Here is a 16,363-nt window from a genome sequence, read left to right on the forward strand (position 1 = left end):
GATGAGGGGTTTAATTGATCCCTCATCTTAGAATCCACCTTTGAATTTTGTGTTGCTAAAATATTTTTATCCTTATTTTGGCACTTCTTATGCTTCAAAGGGAGGTTTATTAATTTCTTTTATGAATTTCCTAACCATACTTCTCCACAGGGAAGAACTATCCTTATCCATGGTGTAAAGAGAAAAACTTTGAGTAAAATAGAGCATTTAATTTTGAAGCTTCAAGATTGCGATGCAAAAAAGCCACAAATGTTTCATTTCACACTCGAACAAGCATTCTCATTTTACAAATAATTAGAAAACTGTAGAGCCTGGTAAGTGGTAACAATCACACATGTGAAAGATGTAAGAGTTCTGTATAGAAATGTTTGGTTCTTCTCATATTAATTTTTACCTAATATGGACCATAGATTAAATCTAATGGTAATTTTGAACTAATCCACCAATATAGGACTTAATAGAGCCCTTATTCTAAAATTCACCATATTAAATTTAAGAAAAATGCTAACTAGTGGGGTATTAGTTAAGGAAGATGCGTAGTCAAACTCTTAAAAATGTTCTTTTCAATGCAAAAATACTCAAAGAAGATGAACTATTTCAAGTTAATGGTGTCATAGCGGCGTAAGTAAGCTAATGTTTTTTATCACGATTATAACTTCATGACACGGGTAGTAGAATAGTACGACCACATGTTTTATAAAATATGGAGGTTGTGTTTTAATTAATTTTAAAAGAGAATGTGATCTGTTTGATATCTTAAAATCTATAATTTAGTAGGAGTTTAGAAAGTTTCAAATACCAATTACTAGAAACTTGCTTGAAACCTTAAAATAACTAGTATTTTTGTTTGCACATTTTTGCGTGCTCGCTCGCGAACAAACACTCATTTTAAACTCAACTAATTAATAATTACCATTCATTTATTTATTTTTTCCAAAAGTATAAAATTTATTGTTCATGGAATTTTGATTGATTTCTGCCCATTGTTAGCTTAATTACAAGTATTCAACATCAAATCCTCATCAACCCTGATTATTAAACCAAATTTTGTTTTATTACATGGGGATGATAGCAAAAACAAAAAAAGAAAAAAAATGTGGATGCTATTCAGTTTTACATATTTTTTTGGAGGGACATATGATAAAAACAGAAGAAACCTTTGGCATTAGACCATATTTGCAAATACCAACAATTGAACAACAAACCCACTAAACAAGTACCCATTCTTCAATCCTAGCCATTGAATTGCAATTTTTTTTTTTCTTCCTGTTTTAAGTTGGTACATTTGGGACTTATAATGATGATAAGGACAATAGTGAATATGTTTAGTGATAAGATTAAGCAAAATATTATGCATCAAAATATTTCTTTAAGGATGGAAAAAATAGAAGGATTTTGCTTGGTTGGGCCAATGACTACTCAAATGTTGCTAATGATTGATGACTAATTTGACAAGTGCACCAAAACATAGACTAATGCTAACGGGACAAAAAATTCACCACTGCACATATTTATTGTAGCCCGCCTCCATTTTTACTTCCACCAACCCTTTGTTGTCCACTGATCACAAGATCCGGCGGTTGGGGTTTATTCGGGACAAATTCTAGATAAAATTGTTCGCTGTTAATAGCATCCCTCCAAGTAAAAAACTAGAAAATTTATTGTCTTCATATGAATTGTCGTCAATTCGACATTTTACTTAACTTATTTAAATTAAAAAGCAATAACATGATTTAACAGGTTGCACGTTTGAATTGTGTGCACAATGCGAATAGTAGTGAGATTGCAGAAAATAAAAGTTTGTTTTAGAGGTTAGACGGCGATGAGGATGATTGGAAGCGTAGAGCTCATGCCACATTCAATATATGGCTATGTTTTCTTTCTTTACGCCCATTGGATTGGGATTTGCTGCAGTAGCAAAATCCAAGTTTCACACAGTTGTATAAAATGCTGTCGTTTTAAGCATGCAAAAATAATATTTTAGAAAACAGTACTATAAAGTTAGCTTAGGTATGCCACTGATGTATGAGTTACTTAATGGATGTAATTATTCAACAATGCATACCTTTCAAGCACAAATGCCTTTTTTGAGCTATTATGTAATTAGAAGCAGCTGTAAATAGCCTCTTTGCCTTTGTCAAATTCTGTCAAGAGAATCAAATATCTTACTTTGAAGCACCAAAAGAGAGATTCAACATCACACAATTATTCAAGTTGTTTTGATCTGGTTTGGAGCAAAGTCATCTGCACTTTTTGGACAGTAAAAACGAAAAAATAAAAGGGAAACAATCTGATACGTTGAATGGCTTTAATGGTCTAAATCTAATTGAAAGAACTTCTACACTATTTAGACACAAATCACAACAATCTACTTTACCATCATGAGTTCCACTTTCTCCAGAACCTAGCTAGAATTAAATTTCTCAAAATTTAGAAACACAGCCCTCAAAGTAATGCAAATTGAACTTTAAAATAAATAAATACTACTATAAAAGACTTGTAACATCATGTACTATAAAAATCTTGTAACATGTCGCATCAATTGAATTACCACTAGCAAGTAATTGAAGTTAACAATTAGGAAGTTTCATTAGACAAAACAATGAATTAAGAATGCTAATTAAGGTTTGCAAAGTGGAACATTGGTTAGACCAAAACATATCCAAACATAACAAAAACAAAAGACAACATTAGAAACTTGTGTCCCAAATATTCCAAGACCATAGGAGCAGCAGAATTTGGTGATGAATGGTTGTGTTGAGATGAGGAAGGAGGAGGAGAAGGAAGTGGATGGACAAAAACTGAGACTTTCATTCCATTGTTGCATTGTCCATTACCACAAATGAAGTAATATCTCATAGACTTGTTGAATAGTATGAAATCCTTCCCACTACTCCAATTCCCAACAGCACTGTCTAAGGTACAGTTGTCATAACCTGTTTGGTTCACTAAAAACACATTGTACTGGTTCTTTTGGTACCTAAATGCTATTAAAACAAAAACAAAACAATAAGAGACAGAATCAAATGATTACTTAAAGGGAAAAATTAATATTACTAAGCAGTAAGCAATAATGAAAAACATAATTGAGTGAATCACCAATTTAGTTATCAAATCTAACGAAATTTCAATATGAACAAAGCTAAGACAAAATGAAAGAGTGAAAATGAAGTGGTGTAAAAATGATGAAGTAAAATTTAACTATTTATAGAGGATAAAAAATAATGGGTGTGATGGGTACACGCTCAGTAATTATGAAGGTGAAGAAATATTAAAGTTATAAGTACCATGGATGGGACAAGACATGGTGACATACGAATAGTTTGAATCAAACTAGCATTCATAACTTGGTAAATTAAACTAGCAACGAATGGGGAGTCCATCCTAGATCACAAATTAATGGGTCTGAGCGACCATTAATTTATTAAATTAATATTCCATTGTCACTCTATAAATAAACTTTACCATTGTACTAATTTTTCATTCTTTTATCAATTTATATTCATTCTACATGAATCTCTATAAGTATCTCTTTCATGAATATTCTTATGTTTGCTTTAATGTTTTCTTGCTGATCATTTTGATCTTCTTCTCTATGATTTCATGATTCGTAATAATAAATTTCGGTTAAAAACAAATTGTTTAAAAGAACCCAAGTTTGTTTGGGGAAACCCAAGTTCAAATGACCAGTACCCAAAATCCCAATAGCATGAGGTTTAAGACCCCAAAAATTAAACGCAATGTTTAGATGTAAAAATAAAGATAGTAGTTACTGAAAATGAGAGAGAAAGAGAGAGTACTAACATATATAGTCACCGACATAAATTGTATGGTTATTAGCCCAAAGAGTGTAGTTAATCCCAGGGTTCCAGCCACGGTTGGCACCTACAATGTGGTCAGTAGCGGAAACAGGTAAAGGAGAGAGTGTGAAGAGGAAAAAGAAGAAGCTTAGTGCCAAGAATGAGTAAGAAACAGCCATTGAGAAGAGAATGAATGATGTATGATATGATTATTTTCTTCTTTATAATAGTTTTTGGATTTGCTTGGAGTGGCAACGGTAACATTAGATACTACGCTGGCAATTATTGTGTTGTGGTCCTACCAAGTTGGCAGACATTGACTGTTTCTTAGCTGGCTGGATCACATTCTCATAACCCTATCCATAGCATTTTATTTAAAAAATAAAAAGAAATTTATCCATATGTATCTTTTTTTATCCACTTTTTGTAGTTGTTGGAAAATATCTCGAACTAGTATTTCCACCCGTGCAACGCACGGGCGAAAAAATATTTTTTGCGTCTTAACTAAATTATTACTTTGAACGTACCTTTAAAATAAAAACATATAATGCACTTGTTAAAAGAATCAGCTTATGTTGTCATCATTTGACATATAGTTCAATTTAATTTAAAATCATTGCATAACCCTGATCAATAATGATTAATGACTACATATGTTATAAGTCACAAAAAAGTAGTCAATACTTGGAAGATCAATTAATCCAAAAAAATAAATAAATTCATCTTTAAAATAGATGCATCATCGTTTGATAACTCCAAATTTATCTACAAAATTAAATAAAGGTTTTTGCGTGTGATTAATGTATATTGGATAATTCAAATTGACCATAAAGCTCAAATATACACATATTCATACCTAATAAGCTATTTTCTACAAATTATCAAACACATCCGGATAAACAACATTGATAGTTGAGGTGCATGGATTGCCATCTTCATCCAAAATCAACATTGTCAAACCCTTTCTTGGTGGTACCCTCCAAACACCAACATACAACTGTCCATATGCAATATTATAATGTTTGAGAGTGAAAGTGAGAATAGGATGAAAGTGTGGGTATTTGAATTGTGAGTGGAGTTTGTCTTATAATTTAATTGAGTGGAGTTTGTGATTTTAACACTAATACAATTGTTAATCACAACAATATTTGAAGAATAAGAAATTTAGGACTTAAATCAAATACTTATTATAGCCTCACATTAACTAAAATACCTATAGCCCCATGTTTGAAGAATATGAAATTTAGGACTTAAATCAAATACTTATTATAGCATCCCATATTTAGAGAAATATAAAATTTCAAACTACCATCAAATATTTATAGCCCCCATGTATAGGAAATATTGATTTGTTTGAGGTTAGCATTGAAATATATGTTTAGAGAATATTCAATATGATTTATGCCATACACAGAGAGAGAAGAATAAGAAATAAAGAGTGAGAGATTGAAAGTGTGAATGTTTGAATTTTGAGTTTGAATTGTGGGTGAAGTTTGAACTAATTTAATTCAAACTTAATAAACAAAACACTAAAAGAAATATATAAAAAGAAAAAAACACAATTCAAAAGGAAACTTAGTAAAAAGTCATTGTCAATAATAGCTTAAACATCTACTTCACAAATAAGTAAGCATCTGTTATGCTTCCCGTAAATCATACATCATTTATATCAATTTAATCAGTTTTGAGTTACAAATTTGATAAAGAACTTAATACACAATTGTCTAATATTTTTTGCCTTTCAATCAATCTATATACTTTTTTTAAATAATTGTCTATTGTTTTTGTATGTAACACACTATTGAAGAACTTGATAGACAGTTGTATTCACTCTTATACTTGTTGCAGAAGCTTATAGCAACACCTTCCTATCCATGTAAAATTAGTCACATGCTAGTCCCCCATTGCTCCAATATTGCCTATACCAGCAAATTTATAAGTCAATGATATTAAGTAGGGAGATTGTTTTATTAGTCTTCAAATGAGTGCAAGTGAAAACTGTTTAATCTACAATAATTTTATCATTAAATTCTTCATCGCCATTCCAAAAGGGAAAATGAATTCGAATAAAACTTGAATGAACATTGCATTTAACACAGACAATATCAAATTTAATGTGTTCTTGTGATTCAAAACAGACAAGTAACTTGGTTTATTGCAGTCATTTGGTAAAAAAAATGACTCTGCCTCTCTAGTATCAATTTTCCAACAATCATTGATTTATGATCATTTATGTAAAAATCTTAATTCAGCACTATGAAATGGCTCTGCAAAGTCAATAGTGAATTTTCTAACAAACAAAAATGAATATTCTTTAAAGGAACTACAGTAGGGAGATTGAAATTAAATAGGAAGGTGATAAAAACAAAATGCAACCTAGCTGAGAAAACATAGTCTAACAGATGGCTGAAGATAGGAAGGGTAGAATTAATTAGATACCTTGAAGGAGAAACTCTCAAACGTGTAATTGGTTGTGATATCTTCCACACTAACATTAAGAAGAGGTACTATTTAAAAAAAATTAAAATTAAAAGTCAATCCCAGGGTAAATCTAATATTGTTAAATTGCATACCTATTTAATCTTAACCATCAAATGCATGAAAGAATTAAAAACAGGTTCTTGTCCAGGTACCCCATCATAACTGTTCCAGTTTTGTATCATAGGGAACTCAATTCCACCCTTACATATTGTTTCATCTCTGTAACCTTCCATTGATCCTAACATATCGTTCTCTCTCATCAAACTGATTATAAGTTTAAAAATAACGATAATCTACTAAAAGTATTTAATTACTTAAATGTATCATCCTAAAGTATTTCATTGATCATAAAGCATAACCAAGACAGTTAATCAAAGATGATACTATAATATATTAATATCCATGTTTGGGTACAATAGTTTGAGAACTAAAGTTTAGGATGTTACCTTAGTTCATAGAACCGCAACAGCCAAAAAGCAAGGGCATCATGAAATCAATCAAAACAGGCCCTGGTTCAATAGATAAAGAACCTATAAGTTATAACACTAACAATTATATTTCCAATCAGTGCCAAAAGGAGTCAAAACACTTTCACGATTTACAAAGGCCTTCAATATAAATCTATATGTTAACTTGTTAAGTGAATTAGTAAAGAAATTGCCATGGGGAAAAATGTCAAGCATTTCAAAACCCCATTTAGATTAGTTAACTATTTGGAAATAAGATAGCATGACATATTCATAAAACTTAGTGTCAACTTAACAATACATGCAAGCTGGCAAAATAATAAAGTAAAGGTTAAAAGCTCAATGATATGAACAACAAATTGATATAGCTCCTAACAGGAATTTTGTCTTGTGGCCCATCAACTCAAAATGACAGAGAGTAAATTTGTACAAAATATTTCAGCTAACAATTAGTATCTTCAAAGATATGGACTTTTCACAAAATTTCATATAGAAGAATATGATAGCTAGTTTAAGACTATAATCAGAAAAAGATGATAATCCTTTTACTCCTAGAATTGAAATCCCACAAAAAACTTTGCCATAGGGTGTATGGAAAGAGCATTAGGATCAACAATTGAGTTTATAGTAAAAACCCAGAATAGCAAAGGATCAACCTAATAGGTAAAAAATATTTACCATGGTTTGACACCAAGGAGCAATCAGTGAGGCCACATCCATAGACATTGCAAAATGTGAAATTCCAACACTGTCAGCCACAAATATAGGGATCATAAAATATTTTGGAGGGATTTGAATTTGAAAACTTGATTGAAAAGGGAGAAAATTGCAGATAGAATGTGACTGGTCATGTGTACAACATATCATCTTTTTTTGGGGGGCCAACAAAGCATCTTGTGTTTAAAGAAAATTGCAGATGGAATAGGACTGGTCATTTGTAGAAAGAAAAGACTTCTAATTTTTTTCTCATTGGTTAGTTTTGGCCAATTCTATTGTGATATCTTCCACACTACTACAAATCTCCCATATATAAAGACCAATTGAAAGAAAGGAAAATCACTAATAACAAAAAAATAAATCTAAACTAAGAAATGAAGTTACCTCATGGCCATTAATCTCAAATACAAATCTTGATCTCTCATGTAACGCTTCAAAATCTGCCAAAACATTGAAATATGAGTGCACTGAATGAATAACTAATAAGACCTGATTAAGTAGTATCTATAAAAATAAGATTGATCTTACTTGTTTAAGATCATCAAGAACAACCCTTCTCTTTATCTTGATTATATATGGATGTGGAATTTCTTCAAAAACCTTCGATCAAGCAACATGTAGGCAGATATGAGCATTAAAAGAAAACACAAAAATCTGAACAGAGGTCTTCTATTGGAGCTCAAACAACCAAACATAGACAGAGTGTGAAAGAAAAAAAAACAAAAAAAAGAGATGTGTCATATTCAGATTCAAATTCTGAACTTGACCAATATGTAAATATTTAAATATGATTCTAAATCTCAATCTCATGAAAATGGTAAAAGATTCCAAACACCAAAAATAAAGGATTTTTTTTTCTACCTAGATAAATAGGTCATGATTTAAGCTTGCATAAAAGATACAAAAATGTGGTACTTTTATACTCATTATAGGAAATACTCTTAAGCTTAGAAATCATTGAAGTTTTAATGACAAAACAAAGTATAAGTAAAATCAAATAATATCTCTTTTTGATGTTTGACGAAATTGGCATGTGTGATGTAAGCATTGTGAATGTGTGTAAGCATGTCTTTTAGTGGATATATGTTTGAATTTAAAAATGATAGACACATTCAAATTTGAAATTTGAATGTGTGTTAGATGCAAGAATTGTTTTCTAATAATAATAAAAACTAACACAAATAATAGCATCAAAAGATGATGAAATAAGATACTAACTCTTGTAATTTGAATTTGTCTGCAGTATGCTTCTTTCAAAAATTAAGAGCTAACCAAACTTATGACCTTAACTTATTCATAGAACCATTACTAACATATTTATTATAGTAACAATCATAGAACCTTTAAATTAGCATGAATCGCATAAAAGTATAGTTAAATAAATGTGTTTTGTTTAAAATTGCATATCTTTATCAAGGAACAACACCAGTAAAGTCTAAATAAACATGACAGAACCGCCAATAAACTTTAATATTGTATATAAAAGTACCAAACAAAGACCAAGATGTTGTTGTTTATATTTGCCATCAGTTTTCAATGTTGAGACATTTTGTCAAACACTTGGTGAGTGTTCAATTTCACAATAAAAATTCATATGAAATCCAAAAATTAAACTACATGTACATTTATTCACATGTAATCCAAAATCATATGAAATCCAAAATCATGAACAGAACTTCATTGGCCCTCTTAAGTTGAAATCATGTAAATTTATTCACAAATTCTCCAAAGAATGCACATTTAAATATCTTCAAACACCTTGTTTTGAATTTCAAAATGAATCTGTGTATCAATGTGTAAACTAATTAGCATGTGCAACAAATGAACAATTGTCTTGAATTAATTATCAAGTTGATTCAATTTAAACTCCAAAAATCATTCAATTGTTTCAGTCGATATGACTTGGATTTTTTGCTACACAATTACAATAGTTTAATTGAAGGACTAATCTAAAAATTATAAAATTACACATTTAACAAAACCTTAATCTAAAGGAAATATAAAAAGAAGTTTTTTGTTAAAACTATAAACTGGTCAGAAAACCACTAACCAAGGAAAACAAAGATATGGATCACAACATGTTGCAGTTGTTCCAATTCCTCTATTTTTTCTCCACCTATTGCTGCACAAAAAAATCAAAACAGAAAATCATTTATCATTATTGCAAGTGGTTGAATGAGAAATACAAAATGTATCCAAAAAGAGAAAAAAAAAAAAAAAACAAACAAAATTAACAAATAACCTTTGAAGAGATCTGAATGAAAATAAAAGAAGCTTCTGATTGTAACTCCGGCGCCGCGGAAGCGAATTCCGGTGCGCTGGTCACTGGTGAAGTTTCTCCGATGAAGATAAATTTTTGTGTGTTTTACTGTAGCATTCATGGTGAAGGAGATATTCTGTTTAATTTCTCCATAGGCAGTCCACGGTGGTCGGAAAACAACAATTTTAGAAATCACCTCATGAGTGAACTTGATAGATCTATAAATTAATTAGTGGGTTTTGAAGAGGATGAAGAGAGGAATATTATGGTGGTTTTATTTCTGTGTGAGGCAGCCGAAGTTGATCGGAAATGAAGAAAGAAGGTAGAGGAAAAATGGTTTCATGGAGGGAGAGTGAGGTTTACATGAGAGAGTTGTGAGGAAGAGGAAGAGAGAGAAAGTGAGGAAGAAAAAGAAATAAGTTTGGAATGAAAGAGAGAGAAATGATGTATGTTGGCATAAGAGAAAAGGTAGAAGGGAAAGAAAGAATGATTTGAAAAATTTTGAAATTTGAAATTTGAATTGAAGAGGGAAAATATGTGATAATGATATTTTATTGTTTGTATTGTGTGAATGCTTAAAATGGCAAAAATAAAATTAGTTTTTAATGGTGATGTGACATGAAGGGGCTTGAGGATTTGACACATTGGATTGGTGCAAAATTTTTTGCTATTTGTTTCTTCCCATTTGTATATTATTAAGATTAAGATTAAGATGTTGAAGATAATTTCTTTTACCTTATCACAAGTGGTTTAAATTGACCATTTTACTCTATTTGGATTTTATAATTTGAATCGTTTTGTTTATATTTTTTTTCTACACAAATTGAAAGGATTCAAGGTTAAAAAAATTAAAATTTTATTGGAATTGTTAAATTGATCAAATTAAAAGTGTATTCGAGGGAATCACACCTCCTGTATTATTTTTTGAAAGAAACAAGCAAAATGGATATGTTGCTTCCATTTTTTAGACGATTAAAGATCCCTCAAGTAATTTTATAATCTTAATTGTGTTTAATTAGTTTTGCATATATTCAACTCAATTTATTAAAACGATATGTGCATTACACCTTTGTAATTACCGATCGACCGTCAAAAGTAGAAGTAGAGATATATTTGCTTGGACACAAGCCTAGATAAATATATTTGGGAGCACACACAAAACCATAAAAAAAAAATTATAAAAAAGAATTGAATAATGTCAATTGATAAGACTAAATACATTTTTTTTTTTCATTTTATGTGAGAGTGTGCCTAAAAATATTAATTTGTGATTGTGTCTATGAAATTTTTTCTCTCTTCTCATAATATATATATCATATGATGATTTAAAGGATGTTGCTTTGACACACATATACAAGATTGATGTTGTCCCTTAAAAGTAGAAGTGCATATTCTTCATTGTTGTAATATACATGAAATACTGATTTGGTTGCAGTTGGTTTGGCAACAAGAGAAAAAATATGCGTGTGGCTTTAAACTCAATTTATATCATTTATGTTTCCCTTACTTTTTCTTAAACTAACATAAATTATGTCATCATTTTAATTTTGTTTTTTAACAGGCAAAAAGGAGTATATATTAACAACAAAGAATTGTGTCATCATTTTAATTAATCATAAAAATGAAGATGCTGCTAGTTCTTAAGAGTAGCATCATTTATGATCGATGTTTTAGATAATTTTCAGTTGTCAATCAATAGTATCCATCAAGATGGCCTATACTTGGTTCACATGGTGTGCCCTAGTCTCGAATCGAATACTTGAAGGTTCAAGAACAAGTTTGTAATCAAGTGACCTCTTGGAAGATAGGCAAATCATCATTGATTCTATTAAGAAATAAATGAATCTTGATAACTTGCATCGACGACATATTCCCTGTCCTTGACATGCCTCTAGTTGAAAAAAATTATCAATTCTTTTTGGTGTAGGTTCAAATAAAGGACAAGGAGAGGTGTAAATTGGCTTAATTGGGAAAAGTAATAGTGTGGAAGGATATGAAGGGATGTGTTTTCGTCCCTTTTATGGCTTTAATCTTGTTATGTTACGAAAGCAAGGTTAGAAGCTTGCAATCAACCCATAATGTTATAGTTACACTTACTCATGTCTTCAAAGCTAAATAATCTCAGTTATATTTAGTGTAGCATTAATCATGCTTTAGAAGTTGTTAGATTGAGATCTAGGTAGAAAGTGGAAGATGGGAAGTTAGTGAGAGTATAGCCATACCCTTGGTAACCTTATGTCTAATCAATGCCAACTATGGATTTTGAGCATGTGTTGGTGGAGGATCTCATAGACCACGATAATGAGGTGTGGAAGTATGAAAATGTTCAATGCACTACTTTATGTCCTTTTTGTGATTATTTTTATGAATCAGTGTGATTGGATTTCATTGGATGTAACCACGCAGAATTAGTATGGTTAGCATTGGGTCTATGGTAGAAAATTTCTGATGCGAAGGCTTTATTGCATCATGAAGGATTCTTAACCTTTGTATGGTTGACATCGAGTTTGTGGAAGATTGTCACGTAAATTAATGTTTATTTTGATGACAAGCAATTAAAGATTGGTTTAGTTGTTAATGAGTTGATTTATTAATAAAGTTGTGAGTTCAATTTGTGTGGTCAATGTGAGGATATATTTAGTGGGTGATATGTAAGTAAATATCACTCTAAATATTGTTTAAGTTTTGAGGTCTGTTCTGACCCTGATGAGCCCCGAGAGTCAACTCACCTAAACTTTTCTTTTAGAAAAAAAAAAAAAAAAAGATTTGAGTTGTTAAGTGAAAATCCATCTATAGGATTGGTGACCTCATCATAAATCCTTTTGTTGCACCTCTTCCATCCCATTTAATTTGTAAAAAGAAAATCATCTATGTAGTGTCACATTATTAACTCTAATTACCGTCAACCTCGCTCCTGACTTTTACGCGCCTTAAACAAAGTGTGAGGAAAGAACTTCCTTACATAATACATCATAATGTTTAATAAACGATGAATGCGACGTGCAATAGTTAGGACAGTTGACACCTCAAGTCTCCATAATACAATTTTTTTTTAAACTTGGGCCATAATACGATGTTTCAAGATCTCAACTATGTTGGTACCCCAAAATATTGTGTATTAAATGCACGTTTTATATATATATATATATATATATATATATATATATATATATATATATATATATATATATATATATATATAAACTAAAATAATAATATAAAAAAAAATGTGCGTGTGTGGGTGGTGTGGAGGGACCAAACCCAACCCAACAAAGCTAAGTAAGATGATAGGTAGCGAAGATTACTAGACATTTCACAACCGAAGATATTCTCTGTAAAATATTCCCCTTCATAGTTTCTTCTTGCAAGTGTTTATTAATTGTCTTATTTTTTTCTAATCTTATTCTCAATTCATTCCAAATATTAATTATCTTTTCCAATTCATTCCAATCATGTTCATTGTGATATGTTTTTATTCATTATCTTTTCCAATTATGTTTTTGTGTTTAAGCTCATTATGAGATAAACCACTTTTATGGGAGAGGAATGAGGATGTTATAAATATAAATACTAGACTTTTCATCCGTGCTACCGCACGGGTGATATCCAATGTAAATATATTTTGGAAAAACAAAAATACATCGTATAATTCCAACTTAATATTCAAATGTCATAACTTTAAATTTAAGAATAATGGAAGGATTCCGTGTCTACACATTTCTGAAAATTTCTTTAAACACTGCATTCAAAGTATTATCAATGCAAACACCTTCATCTATTAGCAAAAATTTTAGTCCATTTCTTGAAGTAACCCTTAACATTGATACATAAAATTGACCATGCGAGAACACGGGCAATAGAAGGTGGTATATGCTTACTTGTTTTAGTGACTGTCCTTGACAACGTTGCAATCAAAATCTTCCTAATACACCCTATAAGGACACTTGGATCATATAATTTTTTTGGGTATAATGACATCATGAAAAATATTAACACATGTGAAAATGGTACATATAAAAGCTAACAATGACACAAATTAAAAATATGACGGGTTGATGTCATCTCTAAAATCTACCAAAACTTATGGTGACTTGACAAACTCTTCACAAATTGGAGGACTTAATTTTCCTATATTGTTGGCGAGCTCTTGACTTCTATTCCATTGTCTTCTATATAAGCATCTCCACAAGACCACCTCCAAATATTAATTAGGATATGTATATAGTCATCATCACAAAAAATAGTATATTGATTTCATATCCCAAAGAGACACTTCTTTTAGATGGGATCAAATCGGCAAACATTGTTCTACCACTCTAGATCTTTGACCAATGCGTCGTACAGGTTGTATTTTTTTATTTTTTTTGAAAGGAGGTTGTATTGACTATAATATATAAGAATAAGAAATAAAGTATATTACATTATAGATCTAATGTTAAATATGTCGTATAATACAATTGAACTTACATTAATACATTTAAAGTTACATTAGTCAATGTAACTTAAAGAATAAGAATAAAGTATAGATCTAATGTTTCAACCCTTAATAAGATACTGAGGCTTGCCTCGTTTTCCATGGCAAAGCACCAAAATGATCAGCAGGTCCATCAACATAATGAACAAAAGGCAGAACATGCTTAGAAAAATTATAAATTTAAGTGTGTGGTTCCCATGTACAAATTCAACCACTTTGTAACTTTTACTCCATTTTCTCCACTGCAAACATGAACTTTTTCGGTTATATTCCTTGCCAAAATTGTAGACATAAGAGTGATAGCAGTGATTGATATGGAGAATAATAAAACCAACACAAATACATTTCCTTGACAAAAAACCCAGCTCAACAGAAAAACTTCCAAAACAAAAAACAATCCATTTCTTTGAAAATTACTACATTTGCTCTACAACGGCCAATTATTTACATGTAACTACCTTGATCTGTGAAACAAAATTGAGAATTTTACTGAAAAAGAACCCTGACTAAGTTGAACTTTGAGAATTTTTTTGCACTAAAACTATTCATAATAAAACTTGAAGAGATTGAAACTCAAATAGTATGAGAGTAATGTACATTGTTTCAATTGTAAGTGTTAGAGAAGGTATTGCATACATGGTTACTGGATTCTCCTCCTGTATATAATCTTATATCAAATTAACACTTACAATAATAATTTTAGTCAGAACTCCTTGAAGCAACGAAAGGTACAAATTTCCATCCTAAAAAAATAACAAAGTTTAACGGACACGGATGTTTAAAAAATGGCACATACCATTTATAATTGTGTCATTTTTAACCGTTATGTCAGTTTATGATGAAGAACAAAAAATTTGATCCGTAATTCAACTTAAAACATTTAAAACAAAAGGACTAACCTGCATAAAAGTTCAAAGCAAAAATGAATCATTATAGAAAAGTCATATATAAAAATGATGTTCAACCAAAAGGCAACTGATGTAGGCACAAAAAGCTATAGTCAATGCAAAATAGGCCGGCAAAGACTAAGAAGCATAAAACAATAAAAGGAAAAGAGCTGCATATACGAACCTTTGTTCTGCTATTTATGGAACTCTCTCGAATGATATCATAAGCAAGACAGTGCCTACATTAGTTGCACTGGAAATATGAGAGGAAATGCTCTGGTGGGTCGAGTTAGTGGCAATGAAAAAGAGTTTAGAGAGGGAAGAAATTGAAAATTTTATTTTAACAGCAAAAATTGAAATGAATACTACAAAGGATTGAAATGCATTAACTGGATTAATAAGAGTAGAAATCTTACATTTGAGGCATTATTTATAGTAAAAGCATGATTAAAGAACAACTCAAAAGCTTACATTTGATACAAAGTTCAATACTGTAACAACCATACATATATTTCCTCTTCTCTTTACTCTTTTCAACATAAAAAAGACATATTAACCTCAAATAATGATATGCCCTCCTTGGTTTAAAACAAAGGTCAAGTAACTATAATTGACATGATTTCAAATTGGAATTGGTAAGTTCCAACGGGCAGCTTAAATACACAATGAAGAATGGCAATACTGAACTTGAACAATGGAGAATGACAATTATTGAACTTGAATAATCAAAAAAATTAAAATAGCTCAAATATAAAGTAGGAGATAATCCAAAATGCAGTATAACTTCCCGGATCAAAGCTAATATCATAGATTACCTCCCACAAATCAAAGTCTCTTCAACTAAGCAAGTAGCAACCTACAAAATAGAAACAATATAGATTAAACTATGGAAACAAAAGTGAAAGATTGAGAAAGAAACAGAGACTTATAATATTGGAAACAATACACATGACTTTAAGAGAAAATGATTCAATGATAGTAAAAAAAAATAAAGAAATTGGTAATTTTATAAAATCAATTTACTGAATTCATTAGATCTTATCAGTCAAAACCAAATACAAAATATGCAGAGAGAAAAGGGGCTTGAGGAAACTCTTGCCAGAAATTGGGACAACAATGGGGAGTAAACAGTGACAAAATTCTTATGGTAATCTAGTAAGAAGCAGGTCTGCAGTCATAAATGTGACCACCAAACATAAAACATACAGATTAAACAATTTTGAAATCCCAAATCAAAGTAACTATTTATTAACCTAGTTAGAGAAAGTTATGAAATA

At 30.5% G+C, this 16,363-nt stretch overlaps 1 protein-coding gene and 1 long non-coding RNA gene across 5 annotated transcripts; both read right to left on the reverse strand.

Annotated features, from left to right (window-relative positions):
* Window positions 1-2,451: 2,451 nt before the first annotated feature.
* On the reverse strand, window positions 2,452-4,019 carry LOC11420494 (lamin-like protein). Its single transcript, XM_003604216.4, has 2 exons — window positions 3,805-4,019; window positions 2,452-2,987 (listed from the first exon to the last, which is right to left on the reverse strand). Exons 1-2 carry the CDS (start codon window positions 3,977-3,979, stop codon window positions 2,647-2,649), a joined length of 516 nt encoding a protein of 171 aa, XP_003604264.1. The 5' UTR covers window positions 3,980-4,019; the 3' UTR covers window positions 2,452-2,646.
* Window positions 4,020-5,375: 1,356 nt separating this feature from the next.
* Window positions 5,376-10,171, reverse strand: LOC120580268 (uncharacterized). Of its 4 annotated transcripts, XR_005645969.1 has the most exons (8): window positions 9,708-10,170; window positions 9,516-9,587; window positions 7,994-8,065; window positions 7,850-7,905; window positions 6,728-6,790; window positions 6,374-6,519; window positions 6,240-6,288; window positions 5,376-5,719 (listed from the first exon to the last, which is right to left on the reverse strand). It is a non-coding gene; the product is annotated as an uncharacterized lncRNA (long non-coding RNA). The 4 variants fall into 4 exon arrangements; XR_005645968.1 differs by having other exon boundaries at window positions 6,240-6,519; window positions 9,708-10,171; XR_005645966.1 differs by lacking the exon at window positions 6,374-6,519 and having other exon boundaries at window positions 6,240-6,307; window positions 9,708-10,165.
* Window positions 10,172-16,363: the final 6,192 nt, after the last annotated feature.

This window comes from Medicago truncatula, chromosome 4 (assembly GCF_003473485.1).
Source record: "Medicago truncatula cultivar Jemalong A17 chromosome 4, MtrunA17r5.0-ANR, whole genome shotgun sequence".
Classification (NCBI taxonomy): domain Eukaryota; kingdom Viridiplantae; phylum Streptophyta; class Magnoliopsida; order Fabales; family Fabaceae; genus Medicago; species Medicago truncatula.